The 23,469-nt window shown below is 45.9% G+C and overlaps 2 protein-coding genes across 2 annotated transcripts in view; one reads left to right on the top strand and one right to left on the bottom strand.

Annotated features, from left to right (window-relative positions):
• Positions 1-675: 675 nt before the first annotated feature.
• LOC132538628 (uncharacterized) lies at positions 676-6,765 on the bottom strand. Its single transcript, XM_060191457.1, has 2 exons — positions 5,046-6,765; positions 676-4,415 (listed from the first exon to the last, which is right to left on the bottom strand). The coding sequence occupies exons 1-2, from the start codon at positions 5,737-5,739 to the stop codon at positions 4,402-4,404; spliced, it is 708 nt and encodes a 235-aa protein (XP_060047440.1). The 5' UTR covers positions 5,740-6,765; the 3' UTR covers positions 676-4,401.
• The window catches only part of SLC38A1 (solute carrier family 38 member 1), a 97,622-nt gene continuing 79,324 nt past the window's right edge, over positions 5,172-23,469 (top strand). Inside the window, exon 1 of the mRNA XM_060191456.1 lies at positions 5,172-5,308. The gene's annotated coding sequence lies outside the window, so the exon portion shown is untranslated. The remainder of the gene's footprint in view (positions 5,309-23,469) is intronic.

Here is a 23,469-nt window from a genome sequence, read left to right as displayed (position 1 = left end):
ATGTTTTCTGCAGTTGTAGAGTTGTGCCACTAGACACCCCAGAGGAGTTCAGCCCAGGTGAGTGCAGGGTGAGGCTGAAAAAGGAACAGATGTAGCTTAAATTCAGACAGAATCCTTTTTGGGGTGTGATTGATCTTTCTTCACAAAGCTGCCCCCTCATTCCTGGAACCACACAAAAGATGCCCTGTGGAGCCACTGCAAAATTCCCACTTGACCTGAAGTTACTCAATTCTCCTTTTACAGTACAGATTTCTTGTCTAGCCTTACTTCTCATAGCAGATAAATTTTCTTGCCCTGTTCCATAGGGCAACCCACAATAGCACTTGTTAATGTGTGGTGAGCCTTAGTACTATGTGGGCAGGAGTCTGCTTATTTGAGAAAGTCCATAAGTAACATTAGATACTATTGACAATGGGTGTGGAACCCACAGATCTACTACAGAGCAAACTAATGTTCCAGACATCGAGGAGACCATCGTTTCCTACTGAAACAGTCACCTGGAACCCACAAAGCCTCCTGGTGCTATGAAAAGGGTTGTTCCAGTATCAGGGAACACTTCAGAGTCAAGCACAGGTGTTGAGGGTTCAAGACTAAGAGCCGTCAACAAGGAGGCATTTTATTGATGTTAATGGGCCACAGAAAGAGCTTGTAGTTTTTTGTTTGCTTGTTTGTTTGTTTGCTTCCAGGTTTATTGCTGGCACTCAGTGCTTGCACCACGAATCCTCTGCTCCTGGAAGCCATTTTCCTATTTTTATTGCCCTTGTTGTTGCTTTTATTGTAATGATAGCTGTTGTTGTTGGATAGGACAGAAAGAAATCAAGAGAGGAGATGGAGACAGGGTGGAGAGATAGATAAGACACCTGCAGACCTGCTTGTGAAATGACCCCCCTGCAAGCGGGGAGCCGGGGGCTGGATCCGGATCCTTACGCCCGTCCTTGCGCTTTGAGCCATATCCGCTTAACCCACACCTCTACCACCCGGCCCCCAGAGCTCGTGCTTTTAAAGGATGCTGGGCCCTGAACAAAGGAAAGGTACGGCTTATATACGGCTGTAGGCTGAGAGCAGAAAGCATGTTTTCTGGTTTATGGTGGTGCAGGAGATTGAACCCGGGACTTTGGGGCCTCAGGGAGGAAAATCTGTTTGCATAACCATTCTGCTATCTAGCTTCACCCTGCAGAGAGCATTCTCACAGAAGGGGAGGCTATAGCTCTGGGTCTGATTGCCTTAGTTATTGTTCTTTTCCTGTATAGCTGTGTCTGGCGAAAGGTTAGCCTTAGGACTTATAAGTTTATGAACTGTGAGGATAAAATATATCACGGGGAGAGAGGGTTTCTTAAGGCCTCCCATTATCTGGGGTTTCTCTTCTTCCTACAGTTTGGTTAACTGTCTTTGTCTTTAACACTTTTTCTTTTCTGTTTTACAGAGAATCAATTTGTGTAATTAGTCCCAGAATCAAGAGCTAGATATGCCAAATTAGAGCTGTGTAGGTTTGGCCTAAATTATTTAACCCCTGAACCAGCGATTAAGCTAGTCTGCATTTCTTAGGAAAACTGTTGAAGTTTGTGTTTTCACTTATTTTTTTTTATATTTATTTTCTCTTTTGTTGCCCTTGTTTTATTTATTGTTGTTGTAGTTATTATTGTTTTTGTTATTGATGTCGTTGTTGTTGGATAGGACAGAGAGAAATGGAGAGAGGAGGGGAAGACAGAGAGGGGGAGAGAAAGATAGACACCTGCAGACCTGCTTCACCGCCTGTGACGTGACGCAGCAGGTGGGGAGCTGGGGGCTCCAACTGGGATCCTTACACTGGTCCTTGAGCTTTGTGCTATGTGTGCTTAACCCACTACGCTACTGCCCGACTCCTGTGTTCATTTATTTTTATCCTCATTGGGTTTCACCTCTGTAAGCTGACTTTTGCAGAATGAAAGAGATGGAGAGAGAGAAAGACACCACAACATTGAAAGTCCCTCCAGTGTAGTGGAGGTGGACTTGAACCTGGATCATGCATGCCCATGACAAAGCAGGTGCACTATGCAGGTGAGCTCTCTTGCTGGCCTTCCTGTGAAGTTGATGTGAGACTCTATGAAGTGCTTAGCCTGTTGCTTGTCTCTCAAAAGAATGAGTTGCCATGGTGACATTGAATTCAGAACTAAACTGGAATCCCTCCCCTCATTGCCTGTTCATGTCCTGTCTTCAGTGAACAGGACCCTTGTAGCCTCTTTGAATCCTTCTTGTTTATGCAAAGAAAAAGATACTGAGTGGTTGAAAGGACCAAATAGGCAACATTTACATGTGAAGTACTTCACAAGGACTTGAAGCTCAGTTCATCACTACTGAATTCAAATTAAAAAGTTTCACTCGGGAGTCAGGTGGTAGTGCAGCAGGTTAAGCGCATGTGGCACAAAGCACAAGAACCAGCCTAAGGATCACGGTTCGAGCCCCCAGCTCCCCATTTGCAGGGGTGTCACTTCACAAGCAGTGAAGCAGGTCTGCAGGTGTCTGTCCTCTGCCTCTCTGTCTTCCCCTTCTCTCTCCATTTCTCTCTGTCCTATCCAATAACAACAATAACTACAACAATAAAAAAAAAAAAGAAGCCTGGGAGTTGGGCGGTAACGCAGCGGGTTAAACGCAGGTGGCGCAAAGCGCAAGGACCAGAATAAGGATCCCGGTTCAAGCCCCCGGTTCCCCACCTGCAGGGGAGTCGCTTCACAGGTGGTGAAGCAGGTCTGCAGGTGTCTATCTTTCTCTCCCCCTCCTCTCTCCATTTCTCTCTGTCCTATCCAACAACAACGACATCAATAACAACAAAAAATAACTACAACAATAAAACAACAAGGGCAACAAAAGGGAAAATAAATAAATATTAAAAAAAAGTTTCACTCATATGTGGAATCTACAGAACTGAGTCACATAAATTTGGAAAAAAAAAACAACCTGAAGCAAGCAAACTGTTCCTAAGACTTGTGAGAACTATAGTGGTTATCCTTGGAACCACCTCCCAAAAGGATACAGAACTTTGGTGATGAGCGTGGTGTGGAACTATACACTGTAATTTTACAAACTTATTAATTTATACAATATATAAAAGTATAAAATAAATATATAAAAAATACTAGGAGCATCCTGGGAGGTGGCATAGTGGATAAAATATTGGACTCTCAAGCATGAGGTACTTAGTTCAGCCCCCAGCATTGTATGTGGCAGAGTGCTGCTCTGGATAATATATATGGCCTTTGTGGGGCATAGAAGCTAACAAGCAAATTACTGTTGTTAAAGGTAAGTGATAAACTTGAAATCAGATGATGCTCCCCAAACAAATATGGATGAATACTTTTTTTTTTTTTTTTTTACCAGAGCACTGCTCCTCTTTGGCATAGGATGGTGCTGTGGATTGAACCTGGTGATCCTGGGACTTTTGGTGCCTCAGGCATGACAGTCTTTTTATATAACCATTATGCTATCTCCCCAGCCCTTAATAAGTTATCAACACTTCAACAGACCCATGGAGTTCTGTGTAGTTTACTGAGGTTTATTACCTACTCATCAGAATGATTTGCTAGGCGTGGTGTACACTATTTAAAATCAGTGATTTCCTCCTAATATTTCACACATTTATGAAAGAGGGAGGGAAGTCCCAACTTTTTGATAATCTGTAGAGTAAGACAGTGAGACAGATGCTATTTTTCTTTTTTAATTAAAATATTTTTATTTATTTATTATTGGGTAGAGAAGAGAAATTGAGAGGGGAGAGGGAGAGAGAGACAGAGAGAGACCTGCAGCCCTGCTTCATCACTCACAAAGCTTCCTCCCTGCAGGTGGGAAGCAGGACTTGAATCTGGGTCCTTGTGCACTGTAATGTGAGCTCTTGACCAGGTGCACCACCGCCTGGGCCCCTATTCACTTTCCTTTTCGCAAATTGGGAGAGCTGGACCAGGACAAAACTTAAAACAGAGGAGGGAAGCAGTATTAGAGGTATGTCTGAGGTAGGCCACCTAAATGAGCTGGGTCATTTTGCTTCCCATTCGACGTTTCAAGGTCTCAGGTTTAGTCAAGAACCTTGTGAGCCAGTCAAAGCCCAGCGACTGCATTCATGGGGAATCAGACATGAGTCAGTGATGCAGTGCTGTAAATGTGACTGTGCATGGTGGTGGCCTTTCCACTGCAGTAAGGACTCGGATGCCTGCTTGGAGCACCCCAGGTAGATTGATTTATGAAGTATGATTCACCTTCCCTTTCCTGTTTTGATGGAACACGGAGACCGAACGTTCACTGTCACTAAATGCCTGCGCTCCCGCCCCTATTGCGCGCTGCAATGTGGGTCTCAGGCAGGCGCGCAGGTGGGAGTTCCTGTCGCCATTTTACGGAAATGCAACTCCCCCGCGAGCAGGCGGCCAGTCGCCTTCACCGGGCTGCGCCTGGAACAAAGGGGACGCAGAAGCCAGGCAGTCGGGCCCATGTGCTTTGCACGACCCCCGCCCCTCTCCATCTGGAGCGTCCGGGCTCAGCTAACTCCGCAGCGCCAGGGCCTCCGGAGAGACATCGTGCTTCTCTATCCCACCCCACTCCCACCCGCCGCTGCACTGGAGCGGGGGTCTCCCCTTGGCTACTCGGAAACCCGCGAATCCTGGGGGTCGCGCCACACTCAGCACCCCCCACCCCCCAAATGAGAGCTCCCCGGCGCAGGCCTAGAGGGGGGGTCTGCGGCTGCAGGATCCGTAAAGGCGGAAGCGCCTCCCTCCGCGGGCCAGGGACAAAGGGTCTGCAGAGGGGGCCGCGCGTCCCCCTCCCCGGCTTCGGGTGGCGGTGCCCGGGGTCCCCACGCCGACCCCACCGCGGCCCGCAGCTCTGGGCCCTGCCCCCCTACCCCCGCAGCCGCGCCCTTCCCACAATGCAGCTCCCCTCGCCTGCGTACCCCCCAAGTCCCCCCTCTACCCCATCCCCCCCCCCCCCCCCGCTAGCCCCGAGAACTCCCAGTCTCCAGCCGCCGGATCGCAGGCTGGCGGCCCCGGGGGGCGGGGGCAGGTGTCCGGGCGGCCCCCCCTCACCCCGTCCCGGCTGCTCAGGTTCCGCCGGCCGCGGTGGCCGCATCCCGGGCAAGGCGACTGCGAGGCGGGAAGGCGCGGCCGCCCGCAGAGACCATGTGACGTGCTGCGCCGGGCTCCACGCAGCCTCGGGAGCTTCAAGGCGAGCGGGAGGCAAAGAAATGGGGTGACTGTGCCCGCGCCGCCGGCGGCAGCAGCAACAGCAGCCGAGCGCCCCGCAGGAGCATGAGCCGGAGCCGAGCCCCTCGGCGCCCCAGAGCGCGTGTGTAAGTGCGAGGCGAGGCTGGCTAGGGGGGTGCGGGCGGGGGTGGGGGCAGTCTGTGATGCGTCGGCCCCGAGAGGAGGAGCGCAGCCGGGGAGTGAGGGCTGGGCAGCCACGCGGCGCGGCCTGAAGGTCGCCGGAGCCTCCGCCCTTCACCTTCCTGGCAAGTCCGCCTTCCTCCCCGCGGTGCCTCCTCGCCCAGCCCGCGCTGCCGACGGCCACCTCGCCGCGCCGAGGCCAGCAGACCGCGACACAAAGGACACCGCACGGCTGGGCGCGGGAGCCCCGGAAGGGTGGACGCCTCGCCATCTCCTTTGGCCACCTCTGCCCTCCTGGCCCGAGGTAAGGAGCCTTTCCGTGCCTAGAAGCCTCCGGGGGGAGCCGGGAGATGCTGCTGCTGGCTGCGGAGGGAAGCGGCGGCATGTAGGTCTCCATGCGCCGCCGTCCAGCCCCGCGTCCTCCCGGGCGCACTGGGCAGCGTGCGAGGGTGCCGTGGCCTGGGTTGCCCCTCTGCGCGCGCCCGGCTCACTTCGGGGGCCTGTTTGCAGGTTGGAAGCGTGCGGCACCCACAGGGCGGTTGGAGGGTGTGAGGGCCCGGGAGCCAACCGGCCCGGAGGGAGCACCCAGCCGACGTGAGGGCGCGATGCCGCGCTTCGGGGAGTGTCGAGAGCCCGGACACTGGTATGGCGGGGGTGACCCTGGGGCCTCGGAGAAGGAGAGCCTGCGATACCCCCGCGGGTTGATTGCGGCTGGCCTGGGGGTTCCCCAGGGGCCTAACTCCAGGGCTCGCTGCCCCAAAGTCCAGCTCTTGGGGGACAGTTAACCAAGGCAGGGGATGTGGGGGGGGGCAGTTTCTCAAGGATGCTGTGGATGACTCACAGGTCTTTGCCGCCCTGGGGAGGCGCTTTGCGAAAGATGCGGAGAAAGAACGTGTCTGAGAGCCGAGGGCCGCGGGAGCCTGCGAACAAAGGGCCACCGCTTGCGCGCCCCGGTGAGGACTGCGCTCGCCCGCATGCCCACTGCCTCCCGCACCCCCTCCTCCGGGTCCCCCAGATGTTGCCACCAAAGGTCTTTAAACTCTCGTTGGGTGCCTCAGTTTTCTGCGCGCCCGGGATGCCTGCCCCAATCTACCTCCCCGATCGTGCCCCCGCCTCCTTCCAGCACCCACTGGAAACCCCCCCCCCCCTTCCCACACAAGTTCTGGAGCTGTTGGGAGCTTCTTCCTCGCGGATCTGAACGGTGTCCAGATCCGGTCCTAGGGCTTGTGATGGCAAAAGGAGTTTTGCAGTCAGGGCGATCCGTGCTTCCTTTCGTGGGCGGTCTCGGCGGGGGAAGGAGGTACTGCGAGTGTGAGGCCTTTACGTACTGCCAGGCTGTGCGCACCCGGAACCCGGGACCTGGGACCTGGGACTCGGGCTGTATCTCCGTAGGAGAGCTGGCAGCCCAGGGTCGAGCTTCCTCCGGCTTGACCCGGCCGGTGCCAAGGCGGGCAGCCAGCCTGTGAAAGGCCAGCCACTGGGTGGGAGGGGACTTAGCTCTGCAGAGAGAGAGAGAGAGAGAGAGAGAGAGAGAGAGAGGGAGGGAGAGAGAGGGAGAGAGAGTGTAGGCGGGGGCGGCGGCGGCCAATTTTTAAAATTGTTAATATAGGAAGACTCTTCAGACTGCAGGGCCCCAGCCAGGCTGTAATTTGTCACCTTGATGGAAGGAGCTGAGCAACAACTCGTGCTTTTTCTGACGTCAGCAAGGCAACGGAAATAAAACCTGAGCTAGGTGGTTGGCCTCCTTGTGGGGACTTCTGAAATCTATGCACAACAGTCGAGGGGGGTGGGGGGAACCCCGCGATTTGGTTAGGCTCTAGATTCAAAGTGGCATTGCCCTTTAGAACCGCTTCAATTCTCAAGTCTGTCGCTCCTTTCAAAGCATCTGGAACCGCACCTGCTTGGACTTGCTGCGGTCGATTCAGTTCTCCTTCCATGGTATTAGACGGGAATTTCCTATTGAGGGCTTCTGTGGAGGGCTGCAGCTGGCAAAAGTTCCTATTTCTGCGATGTTGCCATCCTTTGGGAGGAAATGGCTAATAAATGTTTGTATAGAAGTTCAAGTATTAGGGCTGTGAAAAAGTAAAGCAGGGGTCTGGGGAGATAGCATAATGATTATGCAAAAAAGATATTCTTGCCTGAGGCACCAAAAATCCCAGGTTCAAAGTCCAGCACCAGCTCTGGAAAGAATGAAAGGAAGAAAAAAGAAAAAGAGGAAGAAAGAGGGATCCTATGATTGACTGTACCCCTCTGGGAGAACCTGGGTGAGGGCTACATTTGTGACATTTTTCCTGAGACCTGGGAGGTCTATAACATCTGGCTATTGCGGTATTGTCTGTTCCTCACTGTGGGTGATAGCTGAGGGCAAAAGCCAGTCTGTGCCCTTGACTCCGTGGGATGCCTAGCACAAAGTAGCGGATTGATAAACGGTTATTGGATTGAGATTTTAATCATGACATCCGGTCCCCTCTTTATGGTGTTGTTGACCATTCCTTCCTTTCTGCATCTTGCTGTTTATTCCCCTTGTGATGATTTTGAAATTACTATTAGTATTTCTTCTCCATTGTCCTTCCTCCTCCCTCTTCCTCCTTCTCCTCTTCCTTCCTCCCCCCTCCCCCCTTTTTTTTAATCCAGAGTATTGCTAAACTCTGGTTTGGTGGTGCTGGGGATTGCACCTGGGACTTTTATTGCTTCAAGCATGAAAGTCCTGATGCTATCTCCCCAGTCTGCTTCACTTCCCTTCCTTCTTTTCTTTTTAAAATATTTATTTTAAGATGTATTTGTTAAATATAGCACATGGGAATCAGGGGGTTGACCTCAGGACCTCATGCTTGAGAGTCCAAGGTCCTTTCTACTGCACCACCTCCTGGACCCCATTACTTTTTCTTTCTTAACCTTTCCTGCCCCCACTTTTGAGCAGTTACTAGTAAGGCAAGTGCTCAAACTTAACCTCTCACCTCCAGTGTTCCCATTGTCTAAGCCCAGTTCCCTGTCATCAGAGGGAGACACAGCAGTGGCTCAAAGGTGTATTGCCATGCAAGAATCATGAACCAGATGTGGAATGCTGAGAAACCAGCAGTGGGGGAGGGAGCGGCCTGTGGCAGGCGTTGGCATAGCAGTGGCAAAGGGTGAAGCTGCCAATTCATAAAGGCTTCCTATGTTCTGTTCCCAAAATTAAGTATTGAGCCATGTCAGAACTCAGGCTACTGGCTCTATGCAGAAACCACACTCCAAACCTCCTACCTCTGAAAGGGCAAGCCACACCAGATTTTATAAACAAAGGTGGACAGGAATCCCCCCCCCAACCCCCAAGAAAAGGCCTTGTTTAATTGCCTCAGTGTATGGATAAGATCAGACTGGGAGATTTTTGTTTTCTGACTCACTGTCCTTTATAGCATTGCTAAAAATGCCCCCGTGCCATATGCACCCTACGTATAAAGACTCTTTCTCAGGACCAGCTCCTTCATAGCAGCTTTTTCTCTCAGACTGGTCTAAGAGTTGTTCTTGGATTACAGTTCCTGCCCCCCCCCCCCCCCCACAGTCCTCAGGCTGATTCCTGACAGAATGCACCAGAAGTCCAAAGTCTGCTTTGGAGCTGGCACTATGGAGACTCACAAAGGGACCCAGAGCAGATCGTCCATCCACCTGAGATAAGGAAGGAACCAGCTTCCCTTGGCACCTTTCCCAGTACCAGCATGAGCCCCTTGAAGCCCATACCGTTCCCACCCCGTTAGCCAGAGCTTTTAGACAGGGTGTCTCCTGGGTCTCCTCCCTTCTTGGTCGATGGTCCTGGAGCTAGTGAAGATTATCTCAAGAAGGACAAAGCATTTTCTGCTGGAGTGGCAGGGGAGTACCAAACAGCAAAAAAAAAAAAGAATGTAAAATGAATAAATGATTGTTCTAGGAAGGATAGAGTATCCTCTTCTGGAGAGGCAAGGAAGAAAGTGCCAGAGGTAAAAGAAAGGGAAACAAATGTAGTGGTCCAGGGTAAAAAGGTGGGATTGTTGCTTTGGGAATCAGAAAAAGGTGATTCCAGATGACTAAATTACAAGGGCATTACAGAAAAAAAAAAAAAAAAAAAAGAAAGAAAGAAAGAAAGAAAAAAAATCTGAAGCCACAGCTGTCTTCCGCCAGCAAATCCTCCCCCGGAGTTTATATACAGTACTTACTTACAAATTACTCCCTAAGTGGGAGGAAATACAATTGTGAGCCAGTGAATTTTATGTCTCATTGTCTGTATGCCTGTCTGTGTGTCTTGATGATTGGACTGAGTTGGGCTTTGTAATTTAATGAAACATTTTGAGTAGAAGCTTTTTTGAATCAAGAGTAACTTTAAAAAGTCTATTTGGAGCTTAACATGGATAAACTTTTCAAGAGAAACTAATATATCTCTAATTGTATCTACATGAATATTTGTCTCTTTCCTCTTTTGTGTTTTATTTTATTAGAATGACTAACCCCAAGATTTCGGGGTGTCTCTCTCCTTCTCCGGCAGGGTGGCCTCCAGGGGAAAGGTAACGGGCTGGTTCTTTCTCGCTCATGACAGGGGTGACATAAAGTAAAAGACACCAGGGGACTCTTAGTGTGAATCTAGAATCTGAGTCCTTGAGTCCCAGAATCCTAGAGTCCCACTAAGAGTCCCCTGGTGTCCCAACACCAAATGTTATCAAGAAATGTCATCTAGGAAAATTTTTTATAAATTAAAACTAGTTAAACTATTTGGGAGTTTGGGAGCCTGTCCAAGTGCAGACACACGTCTCGGTGGTATCTGGGACACAAGCTGCATTGATCAAGATGGTGAGTGGGCACCTTCAGGGCAGGGAGGTTCTGGCTCTTGGAGAGGGGTCTAGGGAGATCTTGGCAGTTAGCGGTGAAGTCTAGCAGGCAGTGGGTTCTGTCGGGATGAAGGTATGAAGACATTTGGCATTTCCCCATTGGGGGAGGCCTGTTTGGTGAACCTCTGATGCCCGTGAATTGTCCTGTGCAAGGCTTTCCCACACGAGGTTTCTGAGGGTGTGGAGGGGTCAGCCGTAAATAAAAAAAAAAAAAAAAAACTATTTGGGCAGACAATATAGTGTTTTTATGCCCAATGCTCTTGAGCTCCCAGGTTCAGTCCCCAGTGCCATTGTCAGCCAAAGCAATGCTTTGGTTAAAAAAGAAGGAAAGAAAAAAAAAAAAGATAAAGTTTGGTTTGAATCATGTATGTCTTTAAAAATTGCTATAATGAGGGAGTTGGGTGGTATCACAGCAGGTTAAGCCCACGTGGCGCAAAGCGCTAGGACTGGTGTAAGGATCCCGGTTTGAGCCCCTGGCTCCCCACCTGCAGGGGAGTCGCTTCACAGGCGGTGAAACAGGTCTGCAGGTGTCTATCTTTCTCTCCCCCTCTCTGTCTTCCCCTCCTCTCTTCATTTCTCTCTGTGCTATCCAACAACGATGACAACAGCAGCAGCAATAATAACTACAACAATAAAAAACAATGGCAACAAAAGGGAAAATAAATAAATATAAAAAATTAAAAATATATTAAAAATTGCTATAATGTGCATACTACTTTTGTTGTATTCATGATCAGGAATTAACTTTTGTTATCCAACAGAGGTAATAACTGACTTTACTTTTACTAAGTTTGATCATGGAAATTCATCGAATATAACTCATTTTACTAAAATGCTGGTTACCCAACTTGGGTTTACTTTGGAAACTGGGGGTTTGAATCCGTGAATAGATCGTGCCTATGTTAGATGGAGAGAAACACATGGTCTGAAAATATTGAAAAAAAAACATGGTCTGAAAATACTGAAAAAAATTTTGTAAGCCTTCTAGAAAATGCTGACACAGCTGTGTTTTAAATAGTGGCTTATACGTTTGAAGTTAGAACATTAAGACTTTAAGGGCTATGCATTCTAAATTTCCCCCAGATTTGGGAGCTGGGATGGGAGATACCATGTGTGAGGACACAGGTTCAGGCCCCTACCCTCCATGGGAGTGCCTGCACTGAGGAGCTTCACCAGTCGTGGAGTGGTGTTGTGGTGTCTCTCCCCTCCTGTCTCTCACCCTCTATCTGAAAAAGAAAGGAAAGGAATGGAGGAAGAAAGAAAAAGTCTTCTGGGAATAGGATCGATGAAGGCACAAAGTCCCACAAAAGAAGTACGTTTTCTGTTAGGACAGATAAAACAAATGAAAATATTTTCTTTAAAGAAAAGCCATCTCAAGGTAAACTCATTATTTCTAGAATCAGATACAAAGGATATAAAACCAAATGTTGGGGGAGCCGGGTGGTAGCGCAGCAGGTTAAGCACAGGTGGCGCCAAAGCACAAGGACCAGAGTAAGGTTCCCGGTTCGAACCCCCGGCTTCCCACCTGCAGGGGAGTCGCTTCACAGGCGGTGAAGCAGGTCTGCAGGTGTCTGTCTTTCTCTCCCCTTCTCTGTCTTCCCTTCCTCTCTCCATTTCTCTCTGTTCTATCCAACAACTATGACATCAATAACAACAACAATAAAACAACAAGGGCAACAAAAGGGAATAGATAAATAATTTAAAAAAAAAAAAAAAAACACCAAATGTTGGGGAAGTTAGTCAGGAATATTTGACCTTCAAACAAAAACTTGACTAAAGGGTTTACATTCCCATCCTCTAAATGGTGTGTTATCAGAGCTGCTTTGAGCACATAGTTTTGAAAAAGTCTATTATAAGTGATTTGGATGGCATACATTGCTGAATATAACAAAAACTCCTAGAAAACTAAAATCTGGTAGGAAATAGTACAGAAACTGCTTGTCTTATGGTTGCTCATGCTAAAGCCTCATAAATAATTTTACAGAGAAATATGTGTGAAGAGAAATAAATTTAAATATTAATTACTCTAGATGACTAGTAATAGATCTCTTTCAGAGTGTCTGAGAAGAAAACTTCAACTTTTTTCCTTTTTCTTAAAGTTGTTCTAACTCTAAATTACTATTCCTCTGAGAGGAGTTACATAGTATATAAGTTGTGAAGTGTTAGCTGACATTGAGACAAGGAACTAAGACACAATGGACCAGAAGATAGAATTGATAGCTATGACTTCTTGTGAGCATCTGGTTTTTTTTTATATAATTATTTTATTTAGTTTTTATTTTATTTTAATATTTATTTATTCCGTTTTGTTGCCCTGGTTGTTTTATTATTGTAGTTATTATTGTTGTTATTGATGTCATTGTTATTGGATAGAACAGAGAGAAATGGAGAGAGAAGGGGAAGAAAGAGGGGGGGAGAGAAAGATATAGACACCTGCAGATCTGCTTCACCACCTGTGAAGCGACTCCCCTTACAGGTGGGGAGCCGGGGGCTCAAACCGGTATCCTTCCTCCGGTCCTTGCGCTTTGCACCACATATGCTTAACCCGCTGCGCTACCAACCGACTCCCATGAGCATCTGTTTTAACCGAAGGGAAGGTAAATGGGGGACAAAAATTATTGTGTGGTCAGCAGGGAGATCTCACAGCGACTGTGACCAGAAGGGAGAGGATGTGAAAGTGTGAATGGTTAAAGCAGCCAGCCTATCTTCATTGGACTTTGCTCTATTGCTTTCTTTCTCTTTCCTTCTTGATGGATGATTGGGGCTTGAAGAGTAGCTTATAGAAGTGAAAAGGAGTACAGAAGACCTTGGTGGAGGTAGGTCGTGCTTAGCTGAAGAGCAAGGGGTGATAACATTTTGAAGAGGTAAGAATTTGTACTTCTGAAAAATCTTCTAAGCCAAGGTATCCCCCAAGACAGAACTGTTACAAAAAGAAATCTGCCAATAGCTGTCATCTTTCTTTAATATCCAATATGCCACGAGTCAGAACTCTGCCATTCTGGTTCTGTGAAGAGGCCAGAACCAGACTTCCTGACTCAGTCACTATATCCTGAGACTTGGCATGAACCAAACATCGAGAACACACAAGGAATAGGTGAGCTGTAGTGTGTGCCCCCAACCTTCCAAGGAGGTTGATTAGGTGTTACATGCTAAGGGTAGATAGAAAAAAAAAAAATGACTGTGCTTGGTTTCTTCAGTATACTTTAAAAAAAAAACAAAAAACAATGCACTGCTCAGCTTTGGCCTATCGGTGGTGCAAGGGAACTGAACCTGGGACTATGGGGACTTAAGCATGAGAGTATATTGCATAACCATTATGCTACCTAGCCATGTCCAGTTTCTTCAGTATATAGACAGTATCAGGCATGATGTCTGATTCACTCTACTTGCTGTAATCTTAAAAATACATTTTCTGTAGTCCACCCTCATGCATGGAATCTCCATACCTGGCCCAATCCTTGTACCAGGACTCTTCCCCCCCACCACACACACACACCCACCCCCATCTTCATTAGATTTGACTTCCTTCAAGGCTCACATTATCACCTTGACTATTTAATAAACTCATTTAAAATCCAGTTTGGTCTGTTTTTCAGTTGACAAAAAAACAAAAAAAGTCTGGTGAATTTTCAGGGCCTTCAAATAAAGTTCAGTTTCCTTAGATGAGTACCCAGGACCCTTCACAATCTGACCCCATCTCCTTCCATCTTTCTCCTGGTTACCACTAAACCTTCCTGGTCACGTATTTATTGCCTAGAAACAGTGAAGGGGCCAGTAGTGGTCCACCTGATTCAGCGCACAAGTTAAAGTGCGCAAGGGCTTGGGTTCAAGTCCCTGGGTCCCCACCTGCAGGGGGAAAGCTTTGCAAGTGGTGAAGCAGTGTTGCAGGTCTCAGTCTCTCTCTCTCTCTATTCCCTCTTGATTTCTGGCTGTCTCTATCTAATAAATAAAGGAAAAAAGGTTTTTTTTTTTTTTTTTTTTTTTTTAGAAACTGAAATGGAGGGGGAAGGAGAAAGAGAGAGAGAGAGAGAGAGAGAGAGAGACCACTATAGCAGTGCTGCACCTCTTGTGAAGCTTCCCCCACCCTTGCAGGTGGGGACCAGGGGCTTGAACCCAGGTCCTTGTGCATAGTAACATGATATGCTACCTCTTGGGTCCTTTGTACTTCATGGCCTCAATAATCTGTTTATTCTAGGCAAGAATGCCTACTAAACCCTACAAATTTGTGACAGCCTAGCCAGATGCCACTTTTCTCTCTTATCACATGGCTTTTCATTGACTACCTCCTACTATTTTCATAAAGCTTTGTTTGCCTTCCAGTTCATGCACTAGTCACTGCCCTAGGTGTTGGGAGGCAGAGGGCATGGCCTTAGTCTCTCGTCAAATGTAAATGCCCAGCCTCAACTTTCAAGGCCTAGGGACCTTAGGCCAGTTTGTTTCTCATTTGTTAAAGTGGAATAATGACACTAATCACCATTATCGTGGTGGTACTCACCTCATTGAGTTATCCTGAAGATTTAGATAAGGGACGTGAAGTGCGTGGCACCTTGCCAGCGAGATGTGTGTGTGTGTGTGTGTGTGTGTGTGTGTAAATGTGTGTGTGTAAATGTGTATATATGAGGGAGGTAGTCGGTAGCACAGCTGGTTGAGTGCAGGTGGTGCAAAGCACAAGGACCAGAGTAAGGATCTCGGTTCGAGCCCCCAGCTCCCCACCTGCAGGGGAGTCACTTCACAAGCGATGAAGCAGGTCTGCAGGTGTCTATCTTTCTCTCCCCCTCTCTGTTTTCCCCTCCTCTCTCCATTTCTCTCAGTCCTATCCAACAACGATGATACCAATAACAACAACAATAATAACTACAACAATAAAACAACAAGGTCAACAAAAGGGAATAAATAAATAAATATTTTTTTAAAATGTGTTTATATGTGTATGTACATACACACATAAATTAAAAAGTACTTCAACTTTCTCATTCTCAGAAGTGGTAGGGAAAGTTGCTAAGTAAATCTTCCCCTGTCTGATGGTCTAGGACTTGCAAAAAAAAAAACTCCTGAATTTACTTCTATATTACATAAAGCAATTGAGAAGGAAGGGGGGAGATAAAGAAGGAGAGAAAGAGATACAGCACTGCTTGAACCTGGGTCTTTGTGCGTGGTGATGTGTACATTTAGTTGGGTGCACCACTGCCCAGCCCCTGGTCTATGACTGTTAAATTGTTTAAACATACTTGTCTGGAAACACTATCTTAATGGAAAACTGAGTGGTTCTTTTGAGTGTCTGGGAGAATACCCACGTGTGGAAGGTGATGTAGAATGGAGAAGTAAGTACATGGAATGTCTCATCAGAGACTTCAGAAGAAGACACCTAGGACCACTGATTCTCAATTGAGTCTTTGAAAACATTGCTAGAGTCATTTGTTAGGGACTGCCTGTACAATAAAGGAATTCAGTGGTTGGGAAGATTGGGGGAGACTTTGTAAGGAAGCGTCTCTAGTGAGGTTACAGTGTCTCTTTGCTAATAACTGGCTGGATACACTCGTGCAACTTACCTCACACTCCTATGCATCAACTGTCTTCTATCTGTCCAGAGCTTCCAAATGCATAGAGCTCTGAGTGTGCCCTGAGGACAGAGCTTTGATAGTTCTCAGACCTGTCGGTGATCATCTGGAGTTAGATGTGCTGCTGATCTGTATGGTTGGGGGGTGGCATTAATAGGTTTGTGATTCTTCATTCTGACTTGACTTTAGACTCACCTGGGATCTTTCACAAGCTAAATTAGATGCAGATTTTACTAACATGGGATGGAGACCAGACATAAGAATTAAAATAGTACCAGGGATGGTTAGAATATGCAAATTCAGGTCCTTGATCCCCACCTGCAGGAGGGATGCGACACAAGTGGTTGGGCAGTGCTTCAGTTATCACTCTTTCACTCTGTCAAAAGGAAGAAAGGGAGAAAGGAAATAAAATGGGGGGAAACGGCTGCTTGAAGTGGTGGCTTTATGCAGGCACAAAGTCCCAACAATAACCTGGCGGCAAAAAAAAAAAAAAAAAAAGAAAAGAAAAGAAAGACTTTAAAGCAAGGGGCCTCGAGGTGACTCACACAATGGGACACTCAAGTCACTGTGAAAAGACCCAGTTCTGAGCCCCCAGCTGCCACATGGGAGTGCCTGCCTGTCAGGGAGAGGTTTTCCAAGCAGTAGAGAGCAATTGCAGTCTCCCCTTTTCTGTCTGTTTCTCTCTCTCTCTCCCTCCCTCCCTCCCTCCCTCCCTCCCTCCCTCCCTCTCTCCCTCTCTCCCTCTCTCCCTCTCCCCCTCTCCCCCTCCCCCCCTCCCCCTCTCCCTATCTGTCTTTCACTCTCTACCTAGAGGAAAGAAAAAAAAAAGCTGCCAGGAATGGTGGAGTGGTTCAGGCTCCAACAATTCTGGTGGCAAAAATACAAGATTTAAAAGCAAATAAAATGAATTACTGGAGCACCTCTCAGTGTTGTTTGGTCAGTGAGAGACTCTGAACTTGACGCTGCTTCCCCTGACTTTACGGAACCAGCACTTTGGTGACATGGAGCAGCACTCTCAGGCTACAGTTGACAACTTGCATTTCCACAGGCAGTGAGTGGGGCCTGTGTGATGATAGTTAGGGCCACATAAAGCTTTAATGTGTGGGTCTCGGCTTCCACCCCTCAAGAGTGGTGAAGGAGCTTGGGAGAGAAAGAGACAGTGGAAAGCAAAGGGCTAGCTGTGGCATTAGATAGGGGAGGAAGAAGGTCTGAGTGGCTGAGAGGCAGAGCACAGTACAGAGGACTGGAGAGATAGCACAGCGATGGTGCACCAGACTTGCATGCATAAGGTCCCAGGCTCAGTGCTGGCTGGTATCAACGATATCCAGAGCTGTATGGTGCACCAGTGGGGGAAAATGCAAGAAGGAAAAACACAATCAACAAGAGTGCCAAGCAAAGGTTGTATTTCATCTGTTGAGCTGATTTGGTTTATGTTACAAACTGGTAGCTGCAGAACCCAGTGATTCTGTCCGTGGGTATCTTAAAAAATTATCACTTTTGGGGAGTTGGGCAGTAGCGCAGCTGGTTAAGCGTATGTGGCACAAAGTGCAAGGACGGGAGTAAGGAACCCGGTTCGAGCCCCAGGCTCCCCACTTGTCGGGGAGTCGCTTCACAGGTGGTGAAGCAGGTGTGCAGGTGTCTATCTTTCTCTCCCCTCTCTGTCTTCCCCTTCTCTCTCCATTTCTCTGTCCTATCCAACAACAACAACCTCAACAACAACAACAATAAAACAACAAGGGCAACAAAAGGGAATAAATACATAAATATTAAAAAATGGCCATTAAAAAAAGAAAAAATATCACTTGGGCTAGGGAGACTGCATAATGATTATGCAAAAAAAATTTCATGCCTGAGGCTCCAAAGTCCCAGTTTCAGTCTCTTGTCTGAGCTGAGCAGTGTTCTGGTATCGGTCTCTCTCCCTCTCTCTCTCTCTTTCATTAGAATAAAGCAAATAAAATATATTAAGATTTTTACTGATTTTTTTTGGGGGGGGGAAGGGGGTGGGAGAAGAACAAGAGCATCTTCCTGACATATACAGTGCCTGGGATGGAACTTGGGATCTCATGCTTGAAAGTTCAATGCTTTATCCACTGCATTGGCCCTCAGGGTATCTTTTATGTGGTCTACTTTCTTTTAAAATTGTTTGCAATCTGTTGCTAAGTAGTTAAACATCAGAATTCCATTTAAAATCTGCTTTTGGCCCTTGGATAAAAGATCCGTAGCTCTGGCTTACTTCTACTGGAATTAATGGAACCAGGTGCTTGCTTGGTTCCTTGTGCCTGGTGGCTTCTTCTTTTACTTGTCTGGGTTCTGACGGCATCTGGATTTAGTCTTTAGTCTGAATCTCATCATCTGCATGCTGACTGCACCTTTCTATCCCCTAGAGAGCACTTAAAGTACCTGTGTCTGGCTCCCATCCTGGGCCAGTAAAGACAAATCTGGTGTGTGCTTGGAGATGGGGATTGTTACATTTATTTATTTTTGAATATCAAAGGTGATTGCTATGTCCAGTTAGAAATGGAGACTTCCTGTCTATGTCAGTGATTCATAAGATTTGTCCATCTACTTGTCTCTGCAGAAGATTCATTAAGAAAATCTTTTGAGGCTGGGAAGACAGCATAATGATTATGCCAAATACTCTTATACCTGAGGCTCCAAAGTCCCAGGTTCAGTCCTCCGTACCACCATAAGCCAGAGCTGAGCAGTGCTCAGATTTAAAAAAACAAAACAAAACCTAAAAATAAATAAAATAAAATAAAAATCAACATTACACATTTGTTGTTGTTGTTCTCTGCCACCAGGATTGTCAGTGGGGCTTGGTGGCACTACAAATTCACTGCTTCCAGGGGCCCTTTCTCTCTTTACTCTTTCTTTCTCTTTCTTTTTTATTAAATAGGACAGAGAAAATGGGGGGGGGGGGAGATAGAGAGGGAGAGAGAAAAATTAGACATCTGTAGACCTGCTTCACTGCTTGTGAAGCATCTGCCCTGCTGTTGGGGGCCAGGGCCTCCAACCCAGGTCCTTGTGCATAGTAGTACGCGCACTTAACAGTCTGTGCCACTTGCCCGGCCCCTGCTCTACATGTTTTTATTAAGTACATTGAGAAAGGTTTGAAGTTTAGTTGGTATTTGAGCTGCTCAAATTCTACATTCACTGTTATAATTAAGCTCCCAATGATTTGGTTTTTTAAAATGTGGTATAGACCGTCTAGGAGTTAGAGGTTGACCTCATTAAAGTCTGGAGTTATTGGGATTTTCTGTCTTTGGGAGACCAGTGGTTACCAAACACGGGAATGAAGGTAGGTCAGTTTCTAGACAGAACGGACTGGCCTGCTCAGTGATGTTCAGCAGCTTCCCTCATGTTTAGCCGCTAGAAGCCCGAAACTCCATCTTTACTGTCACAACAAAAAAGTGGTTCTAGTGTATCAGGTGGCAAATTTTCCCCACCACTGCTCTCATATTTTCCGGGCTTGCATAAATCATGCTAAGAATTTTCAAACATTTCTAACATCGTGACTTGATGTAACTGATTAAGCACTTTTACTTCTCTTTTTAAATATATTGTATTTTATTTTAATGAATGAGAGAAAGAGAGAGAGAGAGAGACAGAGGAAGGAAGGTACACAAAGGAGGGGCTGGGTGGTGGTGCACTTGGTAGAACCTATGCACCAGGTACAAGGATCAGGTTAAGAGGTTCAAGCCCCTGGTTAGCACTGCAGGGGGGAGCTTCACAAGTGATAAAATAGTGCTACAGGTATCTATTATTTTTTAAAATTTTTTCTAAATTTATTTATTTTGTTTTACCTTTTGTTGCTTTTTTTTTTTATTGTTGTTGTTATTGATGTTGTTAGAAAGGACAGAGAGAAATGGAGAGAGGAGGGGAAGACAGAGAGGGGAAGAGAAAGATAGACACCTGCAAACCTGCTTCCCCGCCTGTGAAGCGACTCCCCTGCAGGTGGGGAGCCAGGGGCTGGAACCGGGATCCTTACGCCACGTGGGCTTGACCCACTGCCCTACCGCCCAACTCCTAGGTCTCTATCTTCCCTCTCAGTTTCTCTGTCTCTATCCATAAATGAATAAAATAAAAAGAAGAAGGTTCAGAAGGAATGTCCTGGTGAAGAATGTGATAAGTAGTAATGACTCTGAGATCAAGACCACCGGCTTCGTCCTATGGCCATCTTGAACAGTCATAGTTGGCCAAGGGAAAAGAGGGGTTATCCAGACATAGAGCTTCAGGAAGGATCTGCATCTGGACATGAGAGGTGCTAGAGACCAGTATAGGATGTGGAGGATGTTTGACTGGATTGAGGTTACTTAGTGGCGTGGAAGGGAAGAAGAGAAGGGATTTTGTGAAGGAGTGTTGGCTGGAGTTGGTGATGGATTTGATGATATGAGGCAGCACTAAATTGATATTCCCAGGTTCTAAGTCTGAACTTGATGGAGAATAAATGTTTCCTATTTATTTGTTTTAAGTTTTACTTGCTTTTATTTATTTGATTTTATTTTGGCAGAAATTTACTTCTAATTCTATTTTTCTTTTTATTAGTAATTTAACTTTGTTTTACAGAATTATCAGATTTCAGGAGTAAGTTCATAACCACATGGTGCATGCAAGTCACCACCCCCCACACACACACCAAACTTGTGTTCCTCCCTAATTACACCCCCCTCCAAGCCATTTTAATTCTCACATTTTTACAAGAAACAGTCTTGTTATCCTTTTGGCTTTTTTTGCAAGTTCCTTTGTTTTAGTCATTTTATACTTTGTTTAGTCATTTGCATATGAATGAAAGAAGAAAGCGTCTGATTTACCTGTTAACATAAGAGAAAGAGGAGGGGAGAGAAAGAAGCAACTAGGAATCAAACTCTGTGTCTTGTGCTTTTAAGTCCAAAGCTCTACTCACCTCCTAGGCCACTAATGCTACCTTTCACAGAAAGGGGAAAGCAGTGGTGGGAGTAGTAGGGAAAGTGAGTAGCTCAGCTGGTAGAACACAGGATTTGCATGTGTGAGGCTCTCTGCTTGATCCCCAGGGACACGTGCTGGAGGAGTGCTCTGATTTTTCTTGCCCCCTCCCCCAATGTCTGTTTATTTCATTGGTAATAAATAACCTTTAACCAAAATAAAACACTTGAGAACTGATCTTTGGAAAAAAAGAAATAACTCATCAACAACAGACAAGTGGCTGAGCAAGTTGTGGTCTGTATACACAATGGAATACTACTCAGCTATTAAAAATGGTGACTTCACCATTTTCAGCCCATCTTGGATGGAGCTTGAAGACATCTTGTTAAGTGAAATAAGTTAGAAACAGAAGGATGAATATGGGATGATCTCACTCTCAGGCAGAAGTTGAAAAACAAGATCAGAAAAGAAAACACTAAGCAGAATTTGGAATGAAGTTGGTGTATTGAACTAAAGTAAAAGACTCAGGGGTGGGTGGGGGGAGAGTACAGGTCCAAAAAGGATGACAGAGGACCTAGTGGGGGTTGTATTGTTATGTGGAAAACTGAGAAATGTTATGCATGTGCAAACTATTGTATTTAGTATCTACTATAAAACATTAATTCCCTAATAAGGAAAAAATATATAAATTAAAAACAAGAAATAGGTAGATAAGCAAAGTCAGGTGATATATTCAGTTTTAGACATATGGCATTTGAGTTAATGGCAGGCCTCTGGCATGGAGGAGCCCCTTGGGCAGCTGGAGTCTGAGGAGAATGTGTGGAAATTTCCCTGAACAGGAAGGACCTGAGGGATCATCTCTCTCTCTCCAGCCCCTCTCATTTTACAGATGGAGAAGCATGTAATGTGCTAAGCGAAGTGGCCATTATCTAGTGGTACTTAGGAGGGAGCTCCTGTTTCATCAGGCAAAAGGATGAGACCTTTACACAGTGGAAAGATCTGGGCGGTATGATCTAAAAGAAGCTCTTACTATATCCAACTAAAAAGCTCCTGCACAGTGAAAGCAAACAACACAAGCATAGCCAGGCAACCCAGTGATTGGGAGAAAGCATTTGCATGTCACACATCTGATAATCTTTTATATCAAGCACCTATAAAGAACTGATATAGTGGTCCAGGAGATGGCGCAGTGGATAAAACACTGGACTTTCAAGCACAAGATCCTGAGTTCAGTCCCTGGCAGCACATGTACCAGAGTGATGTCTGGTTCTTTCTTTCTCTCTTCCGTTCTTTCTCATTAATAAATAAATAAAATATTTTTTAAAAAAGAGCTGGTATAGCTCAGCAAAGGGAAAAAATAACCCAGTAAAAAAGAACTGAATAGAAATTTTCCAAAGAAGAGATACACCTGATCCACACGTATATGAAGAAGTGCTCTACTTCACTTATCGTTAGAAAATTGCAAATTAGAACTACACTGAGATTATACCTCACACCTATAAGAACGGCCTTCACCAATAAAAATAGAAAATGAGAGGTGTTGGCAGGCTTGTGGAGAGAAAGGGACATTGTCAGTGGGAATGCTGACTGGCACAGCCTTTTTGAAAGATTGAAAGTCCTTAAATAAAAATAGGTCCAGCAATACCACTCTTGGAAATTTATCCAGAGGACATGCAAACACTAATTTGAAGGGGCATTTGCACCTCTTATGTTCACAGCTGCATTATTCAGAGTAGTCAAAGAGCAGAAGCAGCCTAAGATGTTCCTTGACATATGACCGGAAAAGAAGTTACGGGATAGGGGCCAGGCAATGGCACACTTGGTTAAGCACTCAAATTGCATTGCACAAGGAGGCATATTCAAGCCACTGGTTCCCACTTGCAATGGGAAAGCTTCACATACATCTGTTGCATTCCTGTCAGAGGAAAGGGAAAGACTCAATCACATTTACAATTGAGCTCCAAAATACAAATACCTTGGGGTGAAATGATGAGGTGAAGGACCTTTATAACGAAAACTATAGGACATTGCTAAAGAAAAATAGGACACACAGAAGTAGAAAAACAATCCTTGTTCCTAGATTGGAAGAATAAACATTATTAAAATGTCCTTTCTACCAAAAGCAATCTATAATTTCAATGCAATTCCTATTAAAGTTCCAATGTCATTTTTAAGCAATTTAAAAAAAAGAATTTATTTATTTATTCATGATAAAAATAGGCAGAGAGAGAAAGAACCAGACATCACTCTGGTACATGTGCTGCCGGGGATTAAACTCAGAATCTCATGGTTGAGTGTCTAGTGCTTTATCCACTGCACCACCTCCCAGACCACACATTTTTTAAAAGCAAGTTGAACAACTTGTCCAAAAATTTGTGTGGAACCACAAAAGGCCATGAATTACAAAAGCACTTCAGTTTATACTACAAAGCAATAGTAATCAAAACAGCATGGTCCTGGAATAAAAATGGACACTTAGATCAAGGGAGCAGCATTGAAAGCTCAGAAATAAGCCCACACTTATACAGCCAGCTACCTAATAGACAACAAAAGTATCCAAACCATTCAATAGGGAAATGATCATCTCTCTAACAGCTGATGCTGGGAAAATTGGACAGATACATGCAGAAAAGTGAAACTAGACCTATAACACCTTACACCAAGGTCAAATCAAAATAAATTTAAGGTCTAGATAAAACTGTAAAATTTATAAAAGAAAATGTTGGTGAAAGCTTCACATCAGAGGTGTATTTGGACACTCAACCCCCTGAACGTGGGAAATAAAATGAGCAGTAAATAAATGAGATGACACGAAACTAAAACACTTCTACA

Source organism: Erinaceus europaeus, chromosome 5, assembly GCF_950295315.1.
Source record: "Erinaceus europaeus chromosome 5, mEriEur2.1, whole genome shotgun sequence".
Classification (NCBI taxonomy): Eukaryota; Metazoa; Chordata; class Mammalia; order Eulipotyphla; family Erinaceidae; genus Erinaceus; species Erinaceus europaeus.
Note: the sequence above shows the minus strand (reverse complement) of the source record. Positions and strands in the feature narration are given on the sequence as shown.

Coding starts and splice junctions, on each gene's coding strand:
- LOC132538628 (XM_060191457.1), bottom strand. CDS start 5,739: ATGGAGACCTACATGCCGCCGCTTCCCTCCGCAGCCAGCAGCAGCATC.